The sequence below is a fragment of the Echinops telfairi genome, unplaced genomic scaffold (genome assembly GCF_000313985.2).
Source record: "Echinops telfairi isolate 266 unplaced genomic scaffold, ASM31398v2 ScPeMD7_7469;HRSCAF=8507_1, whole genome shotgun sequence".
NCBI lineage: Eukaryota > Metazoa > Chordata > Mammalia > Afrosoricida > Tenrecidae > Echinops > Echinops telfairi.
This window is the reverse complement of record NW_022111373.1, coordinates 73,863,216-73,886,706: the sequence shown is the minus strand read 5'-3', so window position 1 is coordinate 73,886,706 and position 23,491 is coordinate 73,863,216. Positions and strand designations below refer to the sequence as shown.

Genomic DNA, 23,491 nt, shown 5'->3' with positions numbered 1-23,491 from the left:
CTTGCCATAAACTGTCCCTCTACATAGGCTTGCTTACTGTGCAGGATAGTTTTTAAGTATTCTCCACTCTATGGAAAGGTACAGGAGGAAAAGAGACTTGGTTTCATATATGTTGGCATGTTATCCGAAGAGACCAGCCTCAGGAAAAGGACATGATGCTTGGTAAGGTAGAAGGCCATTGAAAAAGTGGAAGATCATCAAGGAGATGGCTGCAACAATGGGCTCACATACCACAATGCTTGTGAGGATGGTGCAGGAATAGGAGCGTTTCATGGTTCTGTGGTGTGTCGCCCTGCTAAGTGTTGCAACCGACTCAATAGCCCCTCATCACAACCATAAACCAAGCAAGATTAGGAGGCAAATGTTGAAATGAGAAGTTAAATTGTAAATCCCAGGACTGTATGGATTTTCACTATAATAAGTCATAAGTTTTCTGATATTTTATAATATTAACGTAGACATAAACTAGTTCTAACTGTTGTAAACTCGATTCACAGGGCCCTTGATACCTTTAAATGTCAACGATATACATAATAATATTCTATTCCAGAGGCTATTTGATTATTCTAAGAAACCCTAATGTAAAACTTGAAATCAAGGTTAGGTTCGCATTTATATTTATTGTTCTCTTACTCTCAAAATAGAATGCAGTTTATTTTTAAGATCTTTGGTATCTAGAAGTCAAAACTGTTTCTCTATTCAAGCCAAAAACGTGTTAACAGAATTGTGGTAAAATAATATCTTGTTAGTAACTTTCCACAGATATGAACAAGGGCAATTATAAAATGAGGTTATACGGAAGAAATCTAGCCAAAGTTGGACGACTCCACAACAAGGCAGGCAATACTGTGACGTCAGGAAGGTCTGCTTCCAGATGTCTGCATGCTCATCACGTTCAGGAGCACAGCCTAAGAGCATATATGAAACAGTTTTTCTGGCTCGCCTTTAAGAAATTCTGGTCAAAGGGAAGGGAAAGCTGAGCGGGTGGAGGGAACGTCTCTCCTCCCAATTTGGGATAGTATCTATTTTACTCAACCCTTAACCTGACTGAAGAAGTCCGACTACATGTTATCTTCAGAACAGAAAAGATAAATCTCCTATACTGACCTTTGTATCCACAGTAAGTCTCTTTGAAGAGACTTCGTCTTTTTCAAGTCAGTCAATTACGGTACACAAATACCTGGATTTCATTTCTTACCTGTATCAGAAAGGTGACTGGTCTTACACAGGAGCTCTAATTCGCGGTTCCATACACATAGGTCATTCCCACCAGAGAGCCAAACGTCGAGTCTCTGAAGAACTGTTAAGCACTGCAAATGTGATTTAAAATGTCTTATCAATTTTAAAACAGAAAGCATTCATTTATTGCTTTGGCAACTTTTACATATCTCCACAAAATTCTTGGACATTCTTTTCTTTAAAAGGAATTGATTGTGAACTTTACTAAATAACTAACTTCTCAAAACAAAGTCGGCAGAAAGGATAATGGGTCACTCCCAAGACTAGGTTATAAAAGAACTTGGGTTCCTCTACACTCCCTTGAATCGTCCGCTCTGCGTCCTATGGAAAGGGGGCTGAAGGGGAAGGCGCTGAAGCCTCCAAACAACTGGCCAAACCTGTAAGTGAGACCGCTGAAAAACTGATCCTGCGGACGGCAGCAACCCCAAGAAAGACCCTGAGGTAGGCCCACCAAGTTTAACCGCCCTTGGATTCCTGTCCACAAGATGATGTTTACTGATTTAAGCTTCTCAATAAGTTGTTAATAATAAAGACTGCAACCTTCGGTAGGGAGCATAACTCGATGCAAAGACAACAAAATTCCTCACAATTGGACCAATAGCCTTGGTCTTGCACAAAATTCTATCACCCAATCTCTGACGTCATTTCCATTACCAAGGTCATATTTTCCAACTTCTTGGTTAACAACAACCAGGAATTATCAATGCATCCTGATTGCATATTTGAGCAATTTCAGGCTATAAAAGTTGATAAAAGGCTTTAATTTCTTTATCTTTAGCATTAGTAGTTGGTTTGTAAATTGGAATAATAATATTAACTGGTGTTCCTTATAGACATATACATATTAATCTATCACTGACAGCATGGTACTTCAGGATAAATCCTGAAAACTTCTTTCTGAAGCCAATGTGACACCACTCCTCTTAGATTTCCATTCCCAGTACAGTAAACCATATCATCATCTGATTCAAAATAGCCAATACCAATCCATTAGTTCACTAGTACCTAGGATACTAATCTCTAGACATTCTATTTCATTAATTTTTCCCTTGATATAAAATTTTGTTTAAATTATTATATTTAGATAATATTCTCTTTAATAACTCTTCAGTTGTACATTTAGGTTTTCATGTGGCACAAATGGTTTGGGTTTTTTTTATTGTAAATTAGGTGGGGGGTTTACAATTCAGATCATCAACTCTGTATTAACAGTTTAAATCACTCATACCAAACTATCTGTCTGCCAAACTATCTTCTAAAATAAGCACATGAGTTTATATTTTCAACAAAGATATGCCAATTCCACTAATTTCTGTTAACATAGGATCTCACAGAACTCCTTACTATTTTGAAAAAACAAGAAATAACATTATTTCTCATGTTAATGATAAATTATCTGTTAAAGAACCAGTGAGTTTAAGGTATGACCTAAAGTGAGTGCAATGCCATTTGTAACCACTTTTATGTGAAAAAAGATTAAAGCAGAAGTAAATAAATACAATAGCCTATATGCTCCCCTCAACGTAGACTTAGAGGAATCAAATACCTGTAAGTCAAAGAAATAATTTTGTACCTTACAAAGGTTAGTCCATCAATCTTTCTGAAACAAAAACATAATAACCGTAAAAGTTCTTATCTGCACTAAGATTGTACCTTAACAGTGGACTGGAAGGATGATATTCTCTGAACCTGTCTGCCAGCATCACAATCCCACACCTGAATTTAGGTTAAGGAATCATTTCAACATAGAATTTCTATATCTTAATTAGATGATACCTTTTCTAATAAATAAATTTCAAATGTTACATATTTAGTGAGAAAAATCTCTGAATACAGAATAAAAGATACAATGCTTATTATTTAGTGTTACAACCAAAAATATTACGATGATGAGCATCAACTTTGTAGAGCAAACCAATAACTAAATTAAGTTTGAGGTAAATTTTACTACCAAACTATTTGAAAATGTTAAGAGAATAAGCAATCGTAGGTATTAAATCTATAAATGTACTAAACCTTGCAATTGTTCCCATGTCAAAATTTATTTTATTCAAATTTGTCCTCCCTAATCTAATAAACACTGTGCATGATGTATACTGAAAGCTATCATACTTATTAATATTTGCTGAAAGGTCTCTGCAAACTATCTGGCATGATTTATTCCTGTAGTCCTGCTTCGAAGAAGACATTAATAGTGTAAAACGATTACCTGCATCCATATTTAATTTAATTAAAGAACCTCTCATAAAATGTCTAAGGTCAATTTTAGATAAAAACATAATTTTCAAACTTTCAATTTCCTATGGCAAGAAATACATTTTACATCATGGCTCAGAACACACTTTATTTTTCTATTCATTCATACATAAACAAAATAAAAGTAATTTTACAAATTATACAACCTTACTATGTCCGATATATTCCTCTATTTTCAATTATGTTTGATTCCATTTTTAAAATGCAGTTAGATTGTTATGGGAATTAGATTACATATGTATCAAACTGCTGGTACAGAAAAAGTGTTTAGATTATTTTAGTATATGTGCTGCCGAAGCGAGCACAAAAGTGTTTAGATTATTAGGACAATATTTTTTTACCTTAAATTTGTCAAAATGTTAGTATTCTCTCTTAGTATTTTCAATTAAGCTTATTCGAAAATTGAATTATTCGATATTCAGTAACCTGGGTTCTTAAGTCAAACTCTTGACAAAAATTAAACCTTTAGCATTTAATTAAAGTTAATAGCGAAGTCACAAACAGGACAATTTAGAACTCATTTAGTTAAAAAGAACAGCCAACTAGGCAGACTGGAGTTTGTGTGTGTGTGTGTACTTTCAAACCAGAGAAGTAACTGAGCCAGGGAAAGGACTCCAAGCACTCACTCACCAGCAGAATGTCGACCGATCGATGCTGTCCCAGCAAGGACCCCCAGCTGCATACTGCTTAGGTGCTTGGTTGCTGCTCAAAGTTTCAATCCCACCAGTAATGCCCAGAACACAGCTGTGGCCACCTGTTCCTAGGATTCGAGCTTTGGAAACCCTATGAGGCAGTTCTACTCTGTCCTACCAGGGCCACTTATAATCAGAAATACTTTCTTGGTTTGGGTTTGTTTTTAATCATAGTTCTTTATAGTAAATACTAATCTCTCCTAGCAACACTATAGGACAGAGCAGAATTGCACCTGTGGGTTCTGAAGGCTGGATATCTTTATAGGAGCAGAAAAGCTCATCTTTCTCTTGAAAAGTGGCTGGAAGTTTCAAACTGCTGACATTGCCGTTAGTAGCCTAACACATAACCCACTAGGCCACAAGGGCTAATACAAATATGTCAACTTCTATTTTCTTCAAATATTACGCTTATACCTGGGGGGGGGGGCATGGGGGGGGCATTCTTTCATAAAATGGTATTTGACTAGAGAAGCACCGGTAGCTTTCTAACCAAAATACAACTGATTTTCATATCCTTGTTTATATTACACTATACCAAAAACCAAACTCACACCATCAAGTCAATTCTGACTCCTAGCAACCCTACAGGACTGGGTACAACTGTCCCTGTGGATTTCTGAAGACTATAATTCTTTACAGAATAGAAAGCCCTATCTTTCTCCCTTGGAGTTACTGGTGGTTTCAAACTGCTGCCCCTGTGGTTAGCAGCCCAATGTGTAGCCACTACACCACCACGGCATTTAGTATGTTAAACTATAATCACCCCAAAATATAAGCATTGCTTATCTTCACTTTAAACCTTTCCTTAAATCTTTTGTCACATACGGCACTTGAGTTAAAGAACTTGTGTAAACTGTCACAAAGCTTGTGTAGGCACCACAAAACCCTAAGAAGCATCAACTCCTGGGTTTCTCTAAAACTTACTTCACCTGTGCTGAAACCTCGGTAAATAGAACTTTCAGATAAGCACAGACAGTTTAAAGGTAACATTTGATATCTTTGTCTTGTAACAGTAATAAAAGATTGAAGTCATTCTTGGGAACAGAAATACTCTATGACCCAACAATCCATCTATTTGGTATATATCCTAGAGAAATAAGAATCGTGACACACATGGATATATGCACACCCATGTTCATCGCAGCACGAACACCAGCAAAAGACTGAATCAACCTAAATGCCCATCTGTGGAAGAATGGATAAACTTTGGGACACACACTGGATTAGTACACAACGGTAAATCATGATGAAGCTGCAAAACACCTCCTATCATGGGTGAAGTTGGGGGACATTATGCTGAGTTAATCAGTCCCAAAAGGACTATCTTGTATGAGACCACTATTGTAAAAGGTCGAGAAACAAAGTTTTCACACTGAAAGTAACCTTTTTTCGTGGCTACCAGGAATGGGGCAACAGGAAGGAAGGGTAAGTCCTGAGAGGGTGGGTAACTGAGTGTGAAGGGGGAGAAATGTACACTAAGAGGAAAGGTTGGCAAAAGACCGACGGAGGCAAGGCAGACACTGGATGGTTTACCAGAGTTAAAGCGACAGACCCAAATGTTCCTATATACATATTCCTGCAACAGTGGGGATCTACAAGTACTTGCTTGGACAGACACCAGGCTGAACAGGAATGGGAAGGAGAGTGGGAGTACACCTACAGATACAGAGATGTCCCAAAGGATGTTTGTATATGTGTATTTATCTTTGCTTCAAATTTACCCATGAATGTATTGGAGCATACGGGGGCAAAGTTATAAAAACTCTTGGGCATAAATAAACACCTTGAGGGAATGAGTCACTAAACCTAAGGGATCAGGACCTTCCTCTCAGGGAGTGCCAAGGTCAACAGGCATAAAACAATTCCCAATGATAATGCTCTACATCCTACTGTGGTGAACAGCAACTGTGGTCATAAAAACTACTGAGTAGCCATGTAAAGTGCGACTCCTAATCTCTCCCCATCCAGAAGCAAGGATTAAAATGGAAAGATACAGTAAAAACTATTAGTCCAGTGGGCTAATTGATCACAGAAATGCCCGTCTCCACAAGCCTGAGACTAAAGAGCCAGATGGTACCCAAGTACCACTACCAACTACTATAAAAACAATCACATTATAAGGTCCTAGAGAGCGTGGAAGGAGCCCTTGTGGCATAGTGGCTATGAACGGGCTGAAATTCACAGTCGGCAGTTCAAAGCCACCAGCTGTCCTTCCCCCGTAAAGAGTTACAGGCTCAGAAAAGCACAGGGGCCATTCTACCTTATCCTATAGGCTCTCCATGAGTCGACATCGACTTGGTGGTGGTGAGTTTTTTGGGTGAGAGATAGTGGAAGAACAATGTGGAAAATAACCCCAAATCATAAGAGAGAACAGGCTTACTGGTTGGAAAGAGACTGGTGGAAGCCTCAGGGGTAGAGCCCTTAGTTACTTTTTAAATCTAGAACTGAATTCAAGCCCATGTTCGAATCATTACAATTTTAGAGTCAAAAGGGCAGCATTTAGCCAAAGAAAAAACACATAAAGAGTAGGAATAAAAATAGGAAACACAGGAGAAAGTGGGGAAAGTGATGGTACACAGAGGGGTTGAGATGGATGAGCCAGAGCAAAACGTCTGAACTGTGGCAGGTAAGACGGATGACGTGCCCTGCAAACCTTCATCTAACTCAAAACAAATACTTTAAAAGCAATACAGTTGTCTATATCAGCTGGCTACATTCTTTACAACTTCAATTCTTCATACAGATAATAAAGGCTGAATCTGCTCACACCAAAATATTTCACAAAGGTAGTAATATTTAGTGGTTCAGAGCGCTTGACTCTACAGCCAGACTGTTTCCCAGCTCTGCTTTAATCGACTGTGATCTCGGCAAGTTACTTAACCTCTCATCTGTAAAAGGGAAGAGTAAACTTACCTCAAAAAGTTATTTTAAGTATTCAACCGGTTAATAAATATAAAACACTTAGAACAATGCCTGGTATATACTGCACATTATAAAACTTTGATATTATTGTATTTTAATTTTTAACCTAAAAGTATGGGGAAAAGAAAGGCAATTCACTTTTTTAAATTGTTTTTAAATTCTGAGTATTAATATTCAATACTGAGTTGGCGGTAATTCACTTTTGCAGACTTGAAAGCTGAAAACTCTTATAGTTTGGGACTCTTAGTTTCTTTCACTCTACAAATGGGCAAAACAAAAAGAAATGTGAATTAATCTTCAGTCCATTTCCTTAAACTAAGCATTCTATTGAGATAATAAGTAATTTTTAAATCCACTTGATCTCATTTAATGTAACAGTAACTCTGGAAAAACCAACATTAGTCATGAGGTTCCTACCAGTAAGCCTTAACCTACTATTTCTAGTCTTTTTTCCTCCAGATACCTAACACTTTAAAAAAGAATCTTACAAAGGCTAACCTAAAACAATATTTATTATAATAGGGATGCACAGACAGGCCCCAAAAGACTAAAGATTAATAATGTACGTAGTGGCCCCTTAGGTCCCAACAGCCACTTCCCATCCTGTCCTTCCAGACTGAAGGATATAATAACTGTTCTATCTGCAGAAGCTGTCAAGATCAGTTGATTTTTCTCTTCACAAGATTCCAAAGAAGGAAATGGAATAATAGCAGTTATCTTCTGAGTGTGTCCACTGAGCTCCAGAAGTTTTTCTCCTGTCTGAAATACCAATAAAAAGGTGAACAGGCTCATAGTCACAACGCAGATCATCTTAAATGACAACATCAAGAATCACAATGTGGAAATATACATACATGCTTCTCCTTGGTCTTTTGGTTAAGAGCGAGGATAGGAAATATATATGCATTCCACTTAAAATTACTTATATAAGACTTACAATTTTATAGTGAAGCAATCAAATCAAGTGCTAATAGCTGCATAAAACTCTTAATTATTTTCTAATATTTAATGTCAATTTTAAGGATATTTAATGGAAAATTTATAGGATATTCTTTACATATGACTTAAAAAATTTAAATATGTAAAGAATAAAAATAAATTTTAGCCTACAGGAAAAAAAGTTGGGAGTCATCTGTCTCTAAGAATTCAATATCTAAGTCGCTTCTGTTATAAGGTAGTAGAAGGGAATGAAAGTAAATATAACAAAAAACATGTATATCCAAATGTACAAGCCATTCATAAAATCATTTTCTACTCTCTTAACACCAGCAACTATTCTCATCCATCCAATGTCTTTTTTTATATATAACTCATTTTATTGGGAGCTTTTACAGCTCTTATAATAATCCATACATCAATTGTATCAAGCACATTTGTACATATGTTGTCATCATTTTCAAAGCATTCTTTCTACTTGAGCCCTTGGTATCAGCTCACTTTTCTCTCCTTCCCCCACTCTCCCACCCTCCCGAGGGTGGGATAAATTATAAATTATTATTTTCATATCTTACACTGTCTACTGTCACTCTTCACCTACATTTCCGTTGTTTGTCCATGGAGGGGGAGTATATGGTGATCAATCTCCCCTTTCTGCTCCTTCACCCCCTACCTTCCCTACCCTCATGGTATCACTACTCCCCTTACAGAAGAAGCATTAAAACGAGAGGAATGCTGTGTTTGTTGGTGCTATACTGCACCCTGCCTGGCGCGTCCCTTTCTTGTGACCCTTCTGTGAGGGGATGTCCAATTGTCTACATATGGATTTTTGATGGCCACTCCAAACCCCCTTTTTCACATTGATATGACTGTTTGTTTGAGGTCTTCTGATACCTGATCCCTTCGACACCTCATGGTCACCCAGGCTGGTGTGCTGCTTCCATGTGGGCTTTGTTGCTTCTCTGCTAATGGCCAGTTGTTTAACTATCAGTTTGTTACTAATTGTTCCAAGCAGTAAGCATACAAATATACAACATAAATATAAACTGCAAATCTTCCAAACTTGTAGGATTTCATGAACATGATAAGAGTAATATTAAAGAACTGCTTGCAAGCAGAATCAATGACAGATAACACAATCAAGAAAAAATATGTAGGTGAAATAAATGATTCAAAGAGAATGATTCTGTATCAAAGGATCAGAAAGAAAGGCCTCTGATAAATTTGGTGAAGCTTTAAATATTTTTGCTGAAATAAAGTTCTTATGTTGGTACTTAAGTTAAATATGGTAAAATGTGATATCATAAAATTCTGAAAAAAATGTCCCCTACAGAACTAATGCTTAGATCATTTTAAACATCAGTATATAGTTGCTGGCTATCGAAATTGTGTTGAATAGTTTTAAATATTTTTCATAATTAAGAATTTTGTTCCTGAGAACAAATTTTAAATTTAAAAAGTCCTCTATTTATGTACATACTATTAGTGCCCATTTTAATTGGCTTTGCTCTAAGTAGTCCTGTTTGAGGATTAATGAGCCTCAAATAAGGATAAGTATGCTTTTTCTAGGACATCACTCAGAAGGAATCCAGATGCAGGATCTACCCAAACAACCACCTCACAGAGACCCTACGGAACAGAGGAGAACTGCTTGGCAGGGCTTCTGAGACTAACTCTTTATCGGAAGAGCACCTCATGGCTCTCCCACAAAGTGATGGTGGGTTACACTGCTGACCTGGTGGTTAGCAACCTAACGTGTAATCCTACACCACCAGGGCTTCTCAACAAGGATCTAGGTATAGAGATACTGGTTGCAGTTTATAAATTACTACTCAACTATGCAATCCATGTACAGTCCACTGAGAAGAAATACACACCTGGGCATTCCACACAACTACAATGCCATCATCACCAGCAGATGCAAACCTGGTTAGAAAAATAAAATAAAGGAGTCACTGGTAACATTTCATTGCTAAGATAACTAAAATCGCTAACACTTTGTTGATGATATTTTCACTTAAATTCAATAACACATAAAATTCTCATAAAAATATCCCCTATAAAAGTACTATTTAATTCATTTTAAACATCAGCCTACAGCGGGTCAGAGAACAGTTTTAATGTTCACTGAATAGTTTCTAAGTTCTATACCAAGTACTGAAAATCCCAAAGACAAGATGGTGACAGGGTTGCAGTGAATTAAGTGCTACAAATGTAAAAATGAGTAAGCTATATTAAGTACTGGAAATGAAAAAAATGAGGCTTTAAAGCCCTTCCTTGCTTCAATAGTACTGATTTCAGGTAACTTCCAACTGACGTAAAGGAACACTAAGCGAGAAGCGGGCTCACTGGTCACGATATTCCAGGGATGGAACAGAACAATCTTAGGTACAGGAGGTAAGAAGAAGTCCGAGTTCGAGGTGTGCACTCCACGGGGCAGGGCAGTCCTTCTCTGTGCTTTTAACTTCCAGTAACCGCGAGCCCTCCTAGGCGTTCTGGCCTTGTCGATCCATCGATCGGCCGTGCATGTGTCCATCTGCTTTTTCAAAGACGTCACTCAGAAGAATCAGATGCACGATCTACCCTAACGTCTTCTCTCATACACAAAAAAGCCCTGTATTTCCAAAGATCCTATTTACAGAAACAGGAGCTAGGACTTCAACACAACTGGGGGGGAGGGGCAGGGGCTTGAGCTATTTCAATCTATAACAGTGTCCTGAGATACAAAGGAGCTTAAAAAGTTTATGGAAGAATTAAATGTAAAGATAATAGAATTTTTCCATAAACTTTTAAAAACCCCTTGTAAAAATCATTATTTTTACTGTTTTCTCTTTATACAAATTTTATTTAAAGCCAAGACCCCCTTTTCTTTGCTCATCTTGGCTCTTTATCATGTTTTATAAATGCAATTTTCTTGGTTTGCAATTTTTTTTGTTCTTTTATTTTCCAGTGAAGATGTCTGAAATAGAAAAAGTTATAGGAAAACTTGTTTCATAACATGAAAAAAGAGAGATGATGAACTCAATTAAGTCTCACTCTCTTCATCTCCCAGTCACTATACTGTGATTTACCTTTTACAGAATAAAAGACATGACACTAACACTACCAAGAGGAAAAAGAATGGTCACACAGGATTAGTCATCATACCGACTGGATTATTACAAATTCAAGAAGCATTGTTCTTAAGCACTGTCCCAACATAATAATGTACAGTAATAACACTGCGAACTCATCAACTAATTTATTATTAATAACAAAGTACACGCATTTATAAACAGTGTCCCTTGGGTGACATACACTTGACTACTAGCATTAATATTCAAATCCACCCAGTGGCACCAAGAGTAAAGTCCTGGAAATTTGTTCCTGCAAAGATTTACAGCTTCAGAAACACCATACGGTATTACCAAAAGTCGGAATCAACTTGATGGCATTGAGTTTGAATTTTTTAGTTGAACTGTTATGGCTGAAAGATTACCAAAGAGATGTGAAACTGGTCAAATGTAGTCTGTCCACATCTATTAGTTATTTATCATAAAATATACAAGCTATGGATCTTTTTGTTTTTTCTTTCAAGGGCTTTTAAAAGTTAGGTAACCACACAAATTGTAAAAAAGTATAATCTAAACCCATCGCCATGGGGTTGATCATGGTTCACAGCAGCTGTACGGGTTACAGAGTAGATTCTTCCATATGGGTTTTTTGGCTATAATTTCTACCAAGCAGATTTACACAACTTGACTCTGTAGTGCCACTGGATGGGCTTGAATACCTATTATTGTAGTCATTACGTAAGCCACTTGAGCCACCCAGGGGACACTATACAAGAAAAGACTTATTTTTAACTGCATAGCTAACATTTATTTATTTACATTTAGAAGAATAAGCTATAAAAGGTGTGTACATTATACAGACAATAATTTAAAATTTAACAATATTTCTTAAATTTAATTTTCTGAGCCAGAATACTAAGCAATGCCTTGGGAAACAAAAATAATTGCTGGAAGTAACTTTTTAATAGTTTGTGTTTCTGGGCTAAGTGATTTCTTTTTATTTGCAAAGTAATGGAATAGAAGGCAAGATTCCAGGTCTTCAGATTTGTTTGTATAAACATCAATTTATATTGATTCTTGAAACTTGTAATTGCTTTTCTACCTTTTAGAAGACTGCAGATTTTAAATACATACTTTTTGTTCTAATCCTGATTTTTAACTTCTCATTATTTTATCATGTTTGAATCTCATGAGTTCACAATAAAAGATAATTGAATGGCTAAGAGGTTAGAAATGAGATATAGAGCATTTTACCTCAAGCCTTTAATTCAATCAGTAGTGAACAAAAGTTAACTCTAAACAATGCTCAGTGGTAATGCATGAAATCACAGCCAATTTTTTATTGCTCAGAGGTCAATTACTCAGTTGGTGGGTTATCCAGGCCTTTCAATTCTCTTTTATTCCATTCCTGTCTTTTCATTATTTATTACTATCTCCTCTAAAAAAGAAACATAAAACTTTAAAATACAAAACAGAATAACATTTCTATACGCTAGCATAGCTCATGAAATAATAAGAAGGTAGTAAACGATTCATGAATCATAATTATCCATTCTACTACAATGTATACAGATAAAAACTAGTTGTACTATTTCCATTAATTTTAAGCCAAAAGCCTGCAGGTCACACAGTCTAGCCATCTCCAAATCAGAAATGAAAATTCAACTCATGAATTCCTATTTGCAAAGTATATTGTAACTACTAAAAAGTAATAATGAGCTATAAATAAATAATTAATATGTCAATTAGGTTTAAGCTATGACTATATTGCTATCAAATTATATATACACTAATTTTTAAAACATTATATATTTCTACAATTCAAACACTTAAGTTTTTGATTTTTGAAGACCTGTACAAAAATCACAAAAGCATATAATTTGGGGAGGATCTGTTTCTTTACTGATTAATGAAAATTGCATCTAGTAAAACACTATTCTGGTTAACCAACCCAGGTAAAAGGGAACAACAAGTGATCCAAAATCAGAGGCAAGGAGGGTGTAAGCGGCCTGGTAGGGACTGGTTAAGGGCAATGTAACCGAGAGGAATTACTGAAACCCAAAGGAAGGCTGAGCATGATAGTGGGACAAGAGTTAAGTAAAAGGAAATAGAGGGAAGAACTAGGAGGCAAAGGGCATTTATAAAGGTCTAAATAAAGGCAAGTACATATGTAAATATATTTATATATGAGGGTGGGGAAATAGATCTATGTGTATATATTTATAGGCTTAGTATTAAGGTAGCAGATGGACATTGGGCCTCCACTCCAGCACTCCCTCAATGCAAGAACACTTTGTTCTATTAAACTGGCACTCCATAATGCTCATCTTCCCAATATGATCTGAAACGTGACTGTAAACATATCTAAAACTAAAGGGTTTTTTTACATTTAAAAAGAAAAATTAAATAGGGAGAGGAGGGGGGAAATGAGGAGCTGATACCAAGGGCTCAAGTAGAAAGAAAATGTTTTGAGAATGATGATGGCAACAAATGCACAAATGTGCTTGACACAATGGATGGATGTATGGATTGGGATAAGAGTTGTATGAGCCCCCAATAAAATGATTAAATTTTTTAAAATACATTATTCTCTTAGGGAAATGCAGATAGAACTATACATGGTTCTTGCCTTAAGATTTTTTTTAAATGATGAGTTTTTTTAATGTACCGTACTTTATGAATTCTAAGATATCAATTATTTACTTCTATTCAACATACTATTAAGATAAAAATGTTGCTGGTTATACCTGAAAATCCCCATACAAGGGGTTAACAAAACAGAAAACAAATTTACTATGATAAAATCAATGTGATACTATAGGTAAACATTTAAAAAATTGACAGGTGGATGCTCTGTTAAGCTATTAGTATTATAGCTTCTGATTCATAATACAAAGAATTTTTCCTGGTACAGGTACCATAAATCTCTTAAAAACTACTTTAACATTATCAAGCCATCAAAAACAATTAGCTAATGTCATATTGTTTCTTAAAAAGCTTCCCATGAGAATACACCTGGTATTATGTTTCTAAATGGGCACTTTGAGCTAGTGTCTATCCAGCCCTTGGTGACTCAGACTGTGTGATACAGACACCTTTTGACTCTAGTCCTTTCGAGGTGCACAGTATCCTTCATAGGTCACACCACAAGGACTTGACGTGGAAATCTGACTAAGCCCACTGGGCTTTACCTTAAACTCATCTGATAGAAGATTTAAGGAACCAACATACTTCTTTGGATTTGAAGCTGAAATGCTCAAACATGAGAAGCAGATGGACCACTATGCCAAGGTTATGGAATGGGTGGTCATTGGACTTTGGTTCAGACCTTTTGCTTTGAGAGTGCCCAATAAATCATGGCCAGGAACTATCAGATATTTACTATTTGAATGCTCTTTTGCTGTTTTATGACATGTGTTAGTCTGGCAAGCATGATTCTGCCTTTATAGATAAATGTTACTGAAAGTTTTGCCCTACTTCCAACCCTCATGATTCATGTGAATAGTGTCCAGTCACTTAGGAGTTTAATCTGTACAAGTCAATAATTTATGTACTGCAGTCTGAAAAGTCAGGCTGTACATGTATAATTTCCTTTTCTCAACAGTGTTTTAAATACTACACCATTGGCTAAATTAATGATACCATCAACAAAATTACCTTATTCCCCATTGGGATGATTTATAATGTTCTCTCTTATAAAATGATCACAATGGCTCTAAAGTGAGTTACAGATATATACAAACTATAGGTATATAAATGGATTTGGGGCTCATAATGGGAATCCCAACATCAGAACAATTTCATTTTCATGGCATGGCCCTACTCAATACTCAACCTCATGACGAGATCACTGAAGATATGGGTGCTACAGCAAATGGTGGTGAAGAAAGCAGATGGTACCCAACTATCAGAAGGAATAATATCTGGGGTCTTAAAGGCGTCAATTAAGTACACATGGAAGAAGCACACCAGTCTGTGTGCTCCAATGATTATAAATAATAAAATACAAATCTGGAGGAGGGAAGTCTGAGTGTAAATTGTGAACACCCAGTTTGCAGAAGGCTATGGATGACAGTGGAAGCCCAAAATCCATTTTCAGGGTCCACACATGGATTAAGCCTCCAGTAAATTCCCTCTGACCATAGTCCAGGGAGATGAATAGCCTTGCTATCAGACAGAGAACATTGTAAAGTCAATTAAGGCAGATATAGTTAGGTTAAAATGTCAACCTTATCTGATCTCCCTATTGACCCATTTTAAAATTGTTTCAGCTTTTAGTTTTTTCTGCTTTTTTTATCTTCAGGTTTTTCTGTTTTGTCATTGTCGTTTGCTTGCTTTGTGTGATTTTCTGTAAGTGAACTTCAGATTAGGTAAATCTATAGAGACAGTAACTGGATTGATAATTACTTAGGGATGTGGCAGAAGAGACTGGGGGTGGGAGAATAGGGAGCTAACAATGATGAGTGTAAGGCAGACAAAAATGTTCTGAAATTGACTGTGGTGATGATTACATAGTCTTCCTCATATGACTGAATTACTGCATTGAAAAATAAATAAAGGGTGGGGGGAGTTGCGCAAAGACACAGCCTATATAAGTCTATTCATGGAATTTAAAATGAAAATGTTGTTAGGTGCCGTCAAGTCAGTTCAGACTCACAGTGACCTTATGTACAACAGGACACTGCCCGGTCCTGCACCATCTTCAAAATTATTGTGGTGGAGCCCACGGTCGCAGCCACTGTGCCACTACATCTCCCTGAAGGCCTTCCTCATTTTTGCTGACCTTCAATCTTCCCAAGCATGATGTCCCTGCCCAGGGACTGTTCTCTCCTGATAACCGGTCCACAGCACATGAGAGAAGTCTCACCATCCTCACGTCAGAGGAGCATCCTGGCTATACTTCTTCCAAAATGGATTTGTTGGCTCTTCTGGTAGTCCACGGCACTTTCAATATTCCTTGCTAATGCCGTAATTGAAATGTATCCATTCTTCTGCGGTCTTCTTTATTCATTAAAAATAAAATATCCCAACTGAAACCTATGGAGGTGTGATAGTCACAAAGGTGTGGTGAATTAGTTGCCCAACTGTGAGGAGTGGGATTATTTGATAGCTTTCAACTGCTGACTTTATGAGAGTGCATTCAGCTTTCACGTCAAAGTCATACAGCCATTGGAATCAAGCAAGGTAGTAGAAGTCAGGGACACGTTCTTGGATGACGTACAAAACCCTAGTTATCTCCACCTAATGCTGGAGACCCCCAAAGGGCACTCTGCTGCAAAACTACTTGTGAAAGGCATCAGGGTCTGAAACACTGCCCACCTAGTTCTGCTTCTTACCTTTCGGTATTTCTAGGTAATAAGCCTTTTTGTGCCTCACTCCATTTCGGCATCCTCTGCTCAGAGAACCCAGACATGAGGATCTTTTAAATTATCTTGCCTACTGATATCTATTTTCTGAACGTTAGTACATTAGCATGAATAGTCTTATTTTCTGTAAAGCTGGGACGTCTTCCTTGTTTTCACTGCATTATCACACTGGACGAGTTTGTGTAGTTTCGTGTTAACGTGCAGTGCTTCCCAGCCACCGCAAAGGCACACTTTGTTCTCCAGTGTGGCATTTCATGGGTCACCTGAGTCTTTTCCAGTCATGGTCACCCTCCTATATAACCTTGTCTGTTTCCTGGACGAGCAAGGAATGGTCAAATGAGCAACACAGAAGACTATTCTTAAAATGTGTTATGAACTCAGTTTAGTTTAATGTGTCAAAGGCTAGAGTATTACATGCAATTTTAGCACAGTCCACTTTTTGGAAGACTCTTGCTGGGGCTTGGCCTTCTTTAGTGATCTCCAATCAATATAACCCTCACTTCATGTTCAAAACATACTACAGAAGAAAAGAAAAGGCAGCTGTCTGTTAGGTGATACAGGATTTATTTGGTATCTTCAAAAACCAATCTAAGAAAATTTTCCACTCACTGATTTTAGCTGAGCCACTGAGAAAACAAGAAAATCCTTCTGCAAAATTCTCAATAAGATGATATTATCTAAAGATGTGAAGCATGAAAGCTGGATTACAACAGATGACCAAAAACTAGAATGCGATGCCAACAAAAACGAAACAAAAACATTAAAAGCATAACAGTATTAAACTTATTTTTCCAATTGTAAAGATATTTCTGTAATTTTACCATGCATATCACTTTATACTATTTAAATTCTTAATGCAAGCGTACCAACTTTGAGTTTCTAATTGTATTTTATAAAAAATAACTAATTTATAGCAAATAACTGATTTTTTAAACAACCGTGTTTAAAACAGGGATCAACAGTGCTACACATTTATCTACTACACACATCACAAATCTAACAGAAAAACAATTGACTGAACATTTTCTTGCGATTTATATGTAAATTTTGATAGAGAATATACTCATATTATCTCTTTATCGCAAAAGCTAAGAAGTAGCCTTTTTCATCCGTCTGTACATTTGGACAGAACAAGGTGCCCAAGAGGTCAGCAGTATGAACACAAGAGCTGCGCCATGCGAGAAAGTCAGGGCAGTCAAGTTCCCCTGGAAGCCCTACCGGCAGTCTGATTTTGCCATAGAAGGTCACAGTGAGTCCGAACTAACATAATGGCCATGGCGTGAAAATAATGAGTCAGGTAGCAAACTAAGTCTTCCTCTCTACACTCACCACCATTCACAATAGTGATTTTGTAGCATGTTTACCTATCCACTAAATGGTTGCTGGTTGCTTACCTCCCACCTTGCTTTGGCTAAAAAACAACAAAGAGCAAACAGTATAAATGCAGAGACGTGCAGTTTCTGTACCATGGAGCTTGCCCTTTTACCAGTAAGAAAACTCTGTCACCACAGGACGAACAAGTACCCAGAGAGACACCCAGTCCTCCCAGTCACTGCAGTGATCCAGGGGGCCCAGCCAATTCACTACTAGACCCCATAAGATAATTTAACCAAGAGTTGCTGAACTGGGCCCGGAAGAGGAATTCATGGGCTAATATCAGACTTATGGGCTAATATCGAGCTTATGGACTTGATCTGGACTGGACTGGACTGGGCTGGGATGTTTTATTGATGCATAGTTACTTCTTGATATAAAGTTTTCTCTTATACACATATGAGTGTCAATTAATCTGTTTCTCTAGTCAACCCAGATTAACACACCATGCCTTTCTTTCAAGGTGCCTATAGGTAGACGCCAAATCCTGTGTCAATCCATCTCGTCAGGGGCCTTCCTCTTTTTCAGTGCCCCTCCATTTTACCAAACTTGAGGTTCTTCACCAGGGGCTAGTCTCTCCTGACAACATATCCAAAGTATGTAAGACAAAGTCTTGCTACTCTTGTCTCTAAAGAGTGTTCTGGCCTTACTTTTGCCAATAATGATCTGTTTGTCCTTTTAGCAGTCCATGGTACTTTCAAAGTTCTCAGCACCACAATTCAAATACATCTATTCTTCTACGGTTTTCCTTATTCGATGTCTAACTGTCACATGCATATGATGCAATAGAGAATATCATGATTTGGGTCAGGCTTACCTTAGTCTACAAAGTAACATCCTTGCATTTCAATACTCTAAAGCAGTGGTTCTCAACCTTCCTAATGCTGTGATCCTTTTATACAGTTCCTCATGTTGTGGTGATGTGGTGATCCCCAACCATAAAATTATTTTTGTTGCTACTTCATAACTGTAATTTTGCTACTGTTATGAATCGTAATGTAAATACCTAATACACAAGACGTATTTTCATTGTTACAAATTGGACATAATTAAAACAGTGATTACCGTATGTACTCGAGTATAAACTGAGCCGATTATCAGCTGAGACACCTAATTTTATCACAAAAGCTGCATAAAAAATGTGCTGAAAAACTTGGCTTATACATAAGTATATACAGTAATCACAAAAACAACATATAATTATATATTGTGAACTATTTATTTCAAATTACAAATAGGTAAATGAAATTTTGTCTTAAAGCATGGTGTAGCAAGGTCAACAGTCTTAATATAACAGAAAACTGCATTGCTACATTTTGCAACAGTATGCGTAAAAAGTCAAAGTCAGTGCGAAGGTTGAGGTAGTTTCTTTCTCACCAGATCAGCACATTTGCATGTGGGCAGACCTGCCTGGAGACAGATAGAGTGGTGTCTTGGTTCCTAAGCCCATGGGAAATACATGTTTTTGCGACCCCTGTGAAAGGGCCATTCAACCTCCAAAGGGGCTGTGACCCACAGGTTGAAAATCGCTGCTCTAAAAAGATCTTGTGCAGATTTACCTAATGTAATATATCTTTTGATGTCTTGAATGATGCTTCCATGGACATTGATTGTGGATTCAAGAAAGACAAAATCTTTGACAACTTCAACCTTTTCTCCATTTATCATGATGTTACCTATTCCTTCAGTTGTGAGGATTTGGGTCTTCCTTACATTGAGTTGTAATCCAAACTGAAGGCTACAATCCTTGATCTTCACAGCAAATGCTTCAATTCCTCCTCAGTTTCAGCAAACAAGGGTGTGTCTTCTGCATACCACAGGTTGTTAATACACCTCCTTCCAATTCTGATACTACACTCTTCATGTAATCCAGTTTCTCTGATTCTTTGCTCACCATACAAATTGAACAAATATAGTGAGAGGAAACAACCCTGATGCATACCTTTCCTGATTTGAAACTATAGAGTATTCCCTTGTTCTGTTCGCACGACTGCCTCTTGATCCATGTACAGGCCCCAAATGAGCACAATGAAGTGTTCTGGAATTCTCAACCTTCTCAAGATTACCCACCATTTATTATGGTCCATGCAGTCAAATGCCTTTGCCTAGTCAATGAAATACAAGAAACATCTTTCTGGGATTCTCTGCTTTAAGCCAAGATCCATCTGACATCATTAGTGATAGCCTTTATTCCAAGTCCTCTTCTGAATCTGGTCTGAATTTCCCTGTCAGTGCTGCAACTGCTATTGGATGATCTTAAGCAAAATTTTACTTATGTGCAATATCAATGCTATAGTTCTATTGATTGAGGATTATCTTGGGCCACCTTTCTTTGGAATGGGAACAAATAAGGATCTCTTCCAGTCAACTGGTCAAGTAATAGTGTCCAAAAATTCCTGGCATAGATGAGTGAATGCTTCCAATACTTCTTCAGCTTTCTGAAACATTTTAATGGGTATTCCAGCAATTCCTGGAGCCTTGTTTTTGACGAATGCATTCACTGCAGTTTGAACTTCTTCCTTCAGCACCATTGTTTCTTGCTCATATGCTACCTCCTGAAATGGTGGACTGTCGACTAGTTCTTTCTGGTACAGTGACTCTGTATATTCCTTCAATCTTCTCAATCGATGCTTCCCGCATCGTTCAATATTTTGCCTATAGAATCTTTTAACCCAGTACTGGCTAACGCAAATTTTGCTACAGATTTTAACAGTACATCACCCCCACCTCCCAAAAAAAAATCACTGCCATAGAGTCAATTCTGACTCATAGTGACCTGAAGGGACAAAGTAGAACTGCCCCCTTTGGGTTTCCAACACTTCACATCTCTATGGAATAGAACTGCCTCATCTTTCTCGCATGTAGCAGCTGATGGGTTTGAACCATTAACGTGGTTAGCATCTTAGTATACAGTCTACTAAGCTACCACAGCTCCTGTTCAAATCCTACCTTCCCAGAATTATTTCATTCTCTCTTAAAAAAAATCACTTAAGTAAACAAAAGTTCATCAAAGGAGATACCAGAAATAAGTATTTTCATTAAAAGGCTGAAGATTATTATAGTATGTTTACCATGCTGTGATTTGGTTGGTTTGCATCACAAAGGAAGCGTGTTGACGGGCTAATGAGGCCAATCTTTGCAAGCAAAGTTGAGAAGTGTAAGAAAAATAACTGAAAACAAAGACATAAGAAGAAGCAGAGAGAAAACAAGGTGAATAGACTGTACAAATGATCATCCATGTTAGGAATAATTACAGTACAGTCAACCACAGAGTTAACGATGAAAAAGGTGAGGGAGTGGCAGTCAGGAAAGTAAAAGAAACTTATAAATGATAGTGTATGAAATAGTAGCGGCAACAGAAGTGAGGATAGTATGTAACCTGTACATTAATTTGTCTGGGGAGTCATTCATTCCTTTACCAACTATTAATTATTTACTGTACTACAGGCAAGGCCTGGCACCCCTGGTGGTGCAATGATTAAACACACAACTTCTTATCAAAAGGTAAGTGGTTCAAACCCACCAGTGGCTCCAATGGAAAAAAGACCTGGGGGCCTGCTCCCATAAAGATGACAGCCTACGAAACCCTAAGATGCCATTCTATCTACTCAGTCATTCAGGATCGCTATGAATCAGAGTCACTCAAATACACACAACAACAAAGATACTAAGGTTACCGTGATTGAGATTTAAGAAAAAGATAGTACAAACCCCCAGAAAACTTATGTTCTAGAAGGGAAAACAAGTATTAAATAATTATATCATTAATTCTATAACTGTCATTGTGATTAATACTACAATGGCGTTTTCTGTCACAAACAGCATTCTCTATTTTTTCGTCTAGATTCTATAATTCATTGCAATGGCCCCACAGAACTCACAGAAAATGCTCGTAATTACAAGGTGAGTGAGAAATGTTCAGAGGATACAGATGTTCAGTGAGGTCATGTTACAAAGGTCGGCCAGAGTTGCTAATTAAAGCCCAAAGGGCATGTCGCTCCACTGTAACCCTCAACCCAAAGGCACTCAGCTCCAGCCCTGTGGGCCAGTAAACTCAACAACCCCAAGTTCCCATGAGCTCCCCTCTCCATAAGTCACCCTCCTGCCCAGAGCACTCAGCTTTACTTGCTCTGTGGGCCTGAAGGTATCACTCTGTCTCATGCTCTGACTCCTGGTGCTGCTGCTGCTGCTCTGCAAATCCTCTGATGTCACAGCTGCCTTCTGGATCGAGGAGGCTCCCTCCACAGGGATCTATGGATCCAGAGGACACACTCCACTCCTGGCTCTTGTTGGTAGTGAGATCCCCACTCTTGTTCCTCAAAGGGCTTATTTTATACCCAGCACGAATGGCAGTCCATGAATCCTGCTAACAGCTATTCATAAGTGAATCTTATCAGTGTCTTTTCCCCACCTTTATACCCAGATCCCTGTAGGAAAAGGTCATTTGGTGGGAGTGACAAAGGCTTTGGCTGGAAAACTCACATTAAACAATATACTGCCCCTGCAAGCCGAGTCAACAGGTGCCAATGGAAAACGTCCAATCAGCCCCTCTATTCACTATTGTATTTCCCCCACTTCCACTCAGTAAGTGGATCCAAATGGTTGCTATAACAAATATACTAAGCTCATTGGCTCTCTTTAACTTTCAGTACTAAAAGGGAACTTTCTTTGATGGGCATAGACTTTTCTGCATTGATGAATCTAATGACAGTTTACTTGGCTCAAAATTTCAAAAGCCAGTCTCTCTCTCTGCAGATTTCCATTTAAATGTAAATCTCCTGTTTTCTCAGCAGTTCTGAGTGGGCTCAGTTTTGTACTAAGGCCCTTCCTTACTCTACCTTGGGTTCAAACATAAGGTCATTTTTTCCCAGGCAATTTCTAATTCTCTTTTAGCATACCCAATCAAATATAAGTTTCAGACGGGTTTACAAACTCTTATAATCATGACTGATCACTATTTTACAATACCATGTATGAGAAACATTCAGCATCAATTTTTAATGACAAAAACTCACTACCCTCAAATTGATGCCAACTCACAGCATCTCTATACCCGGTAGAACTGTCTCTGTAGGGAAGAGTCAATGGTGGTACAGTGGTTACATGTTGGGTTGAGACCCAAAAAGTCAACAGCATGAAACTATCAGCCACTCCTTGGGAGAATGATGGGTTTGCTCCTCAGTAAAAAGTTAGAGTCTCTGAAACTTCAGTATCAGGGCAGTCAAATTAACACTGTGTTGGTGGAGTCCTAAGCTTCCAGCTGATGGCCAACTGACCTAGGATTGAGATGACCAGAATCTGACCAAATGGAGAGAAGGATGTTTGTCACTATGAGCAAGTATAAGATGCTGAAATTTAGCCTGTGTGACCAGGAGGTGTCAAAGGGATCAGGTATGAGGCATCAAAGAACAAAAAAATCATATCATTGTAAATGAAGGTGAGTGCAGAGTGGAGACCCAAAGCCTATCTGTAGGCAACTGGACACCCCCTTAGACCACAAGTTGTCGATATCAGGCATCAAGAAAAAAAAAATCATATCATTGTAAATGAGGGGGAGTGCAGAGTGGAGACCCAAAACCCATCTGCAGGCAACTGGACAGCCCCTTACTGAAGGGTCGCGGGGAGGAGATGAGCCAGTCAGGGTGCAGTGTAG

The 23,491-nt window shown here is 37.8% G+C and overlaps 1 protein-coding gene across 1 annotated transcript in view; it reads right to left on the bottom strand.

The window, feature by feature from the left end:
- Window positions 1–23,491, bottom strand: part of WDR41 (WD repeat domain 41) — a 57,069-nt gene that overhangs the window by 26,862 nt on the left and 6,716 nt on the right. The window contains exons 3-6 of the mRNA XM_045285104.1: window positions 9,923–9,971; window positions 7,737–7,868; window positions 2,893–2,955; window positions 1,199–1,310 (exon numbers count right to left, since the gene is read on the bottom strand). Coding sequence (XP_045141039.1) covers window positions 1,199–1,310; window positions 2,893–2,955; window positions 7,737–7,868; window positions 9,923–9,971 — 356 coding nt within the window. The remainder of the gene's footprint in view (window positions 1–1,198; window positions 1,311–2,892; window positions 2,956–7,736; window positions 7,869–9,922; window positions 9,972–23,491) is intronic.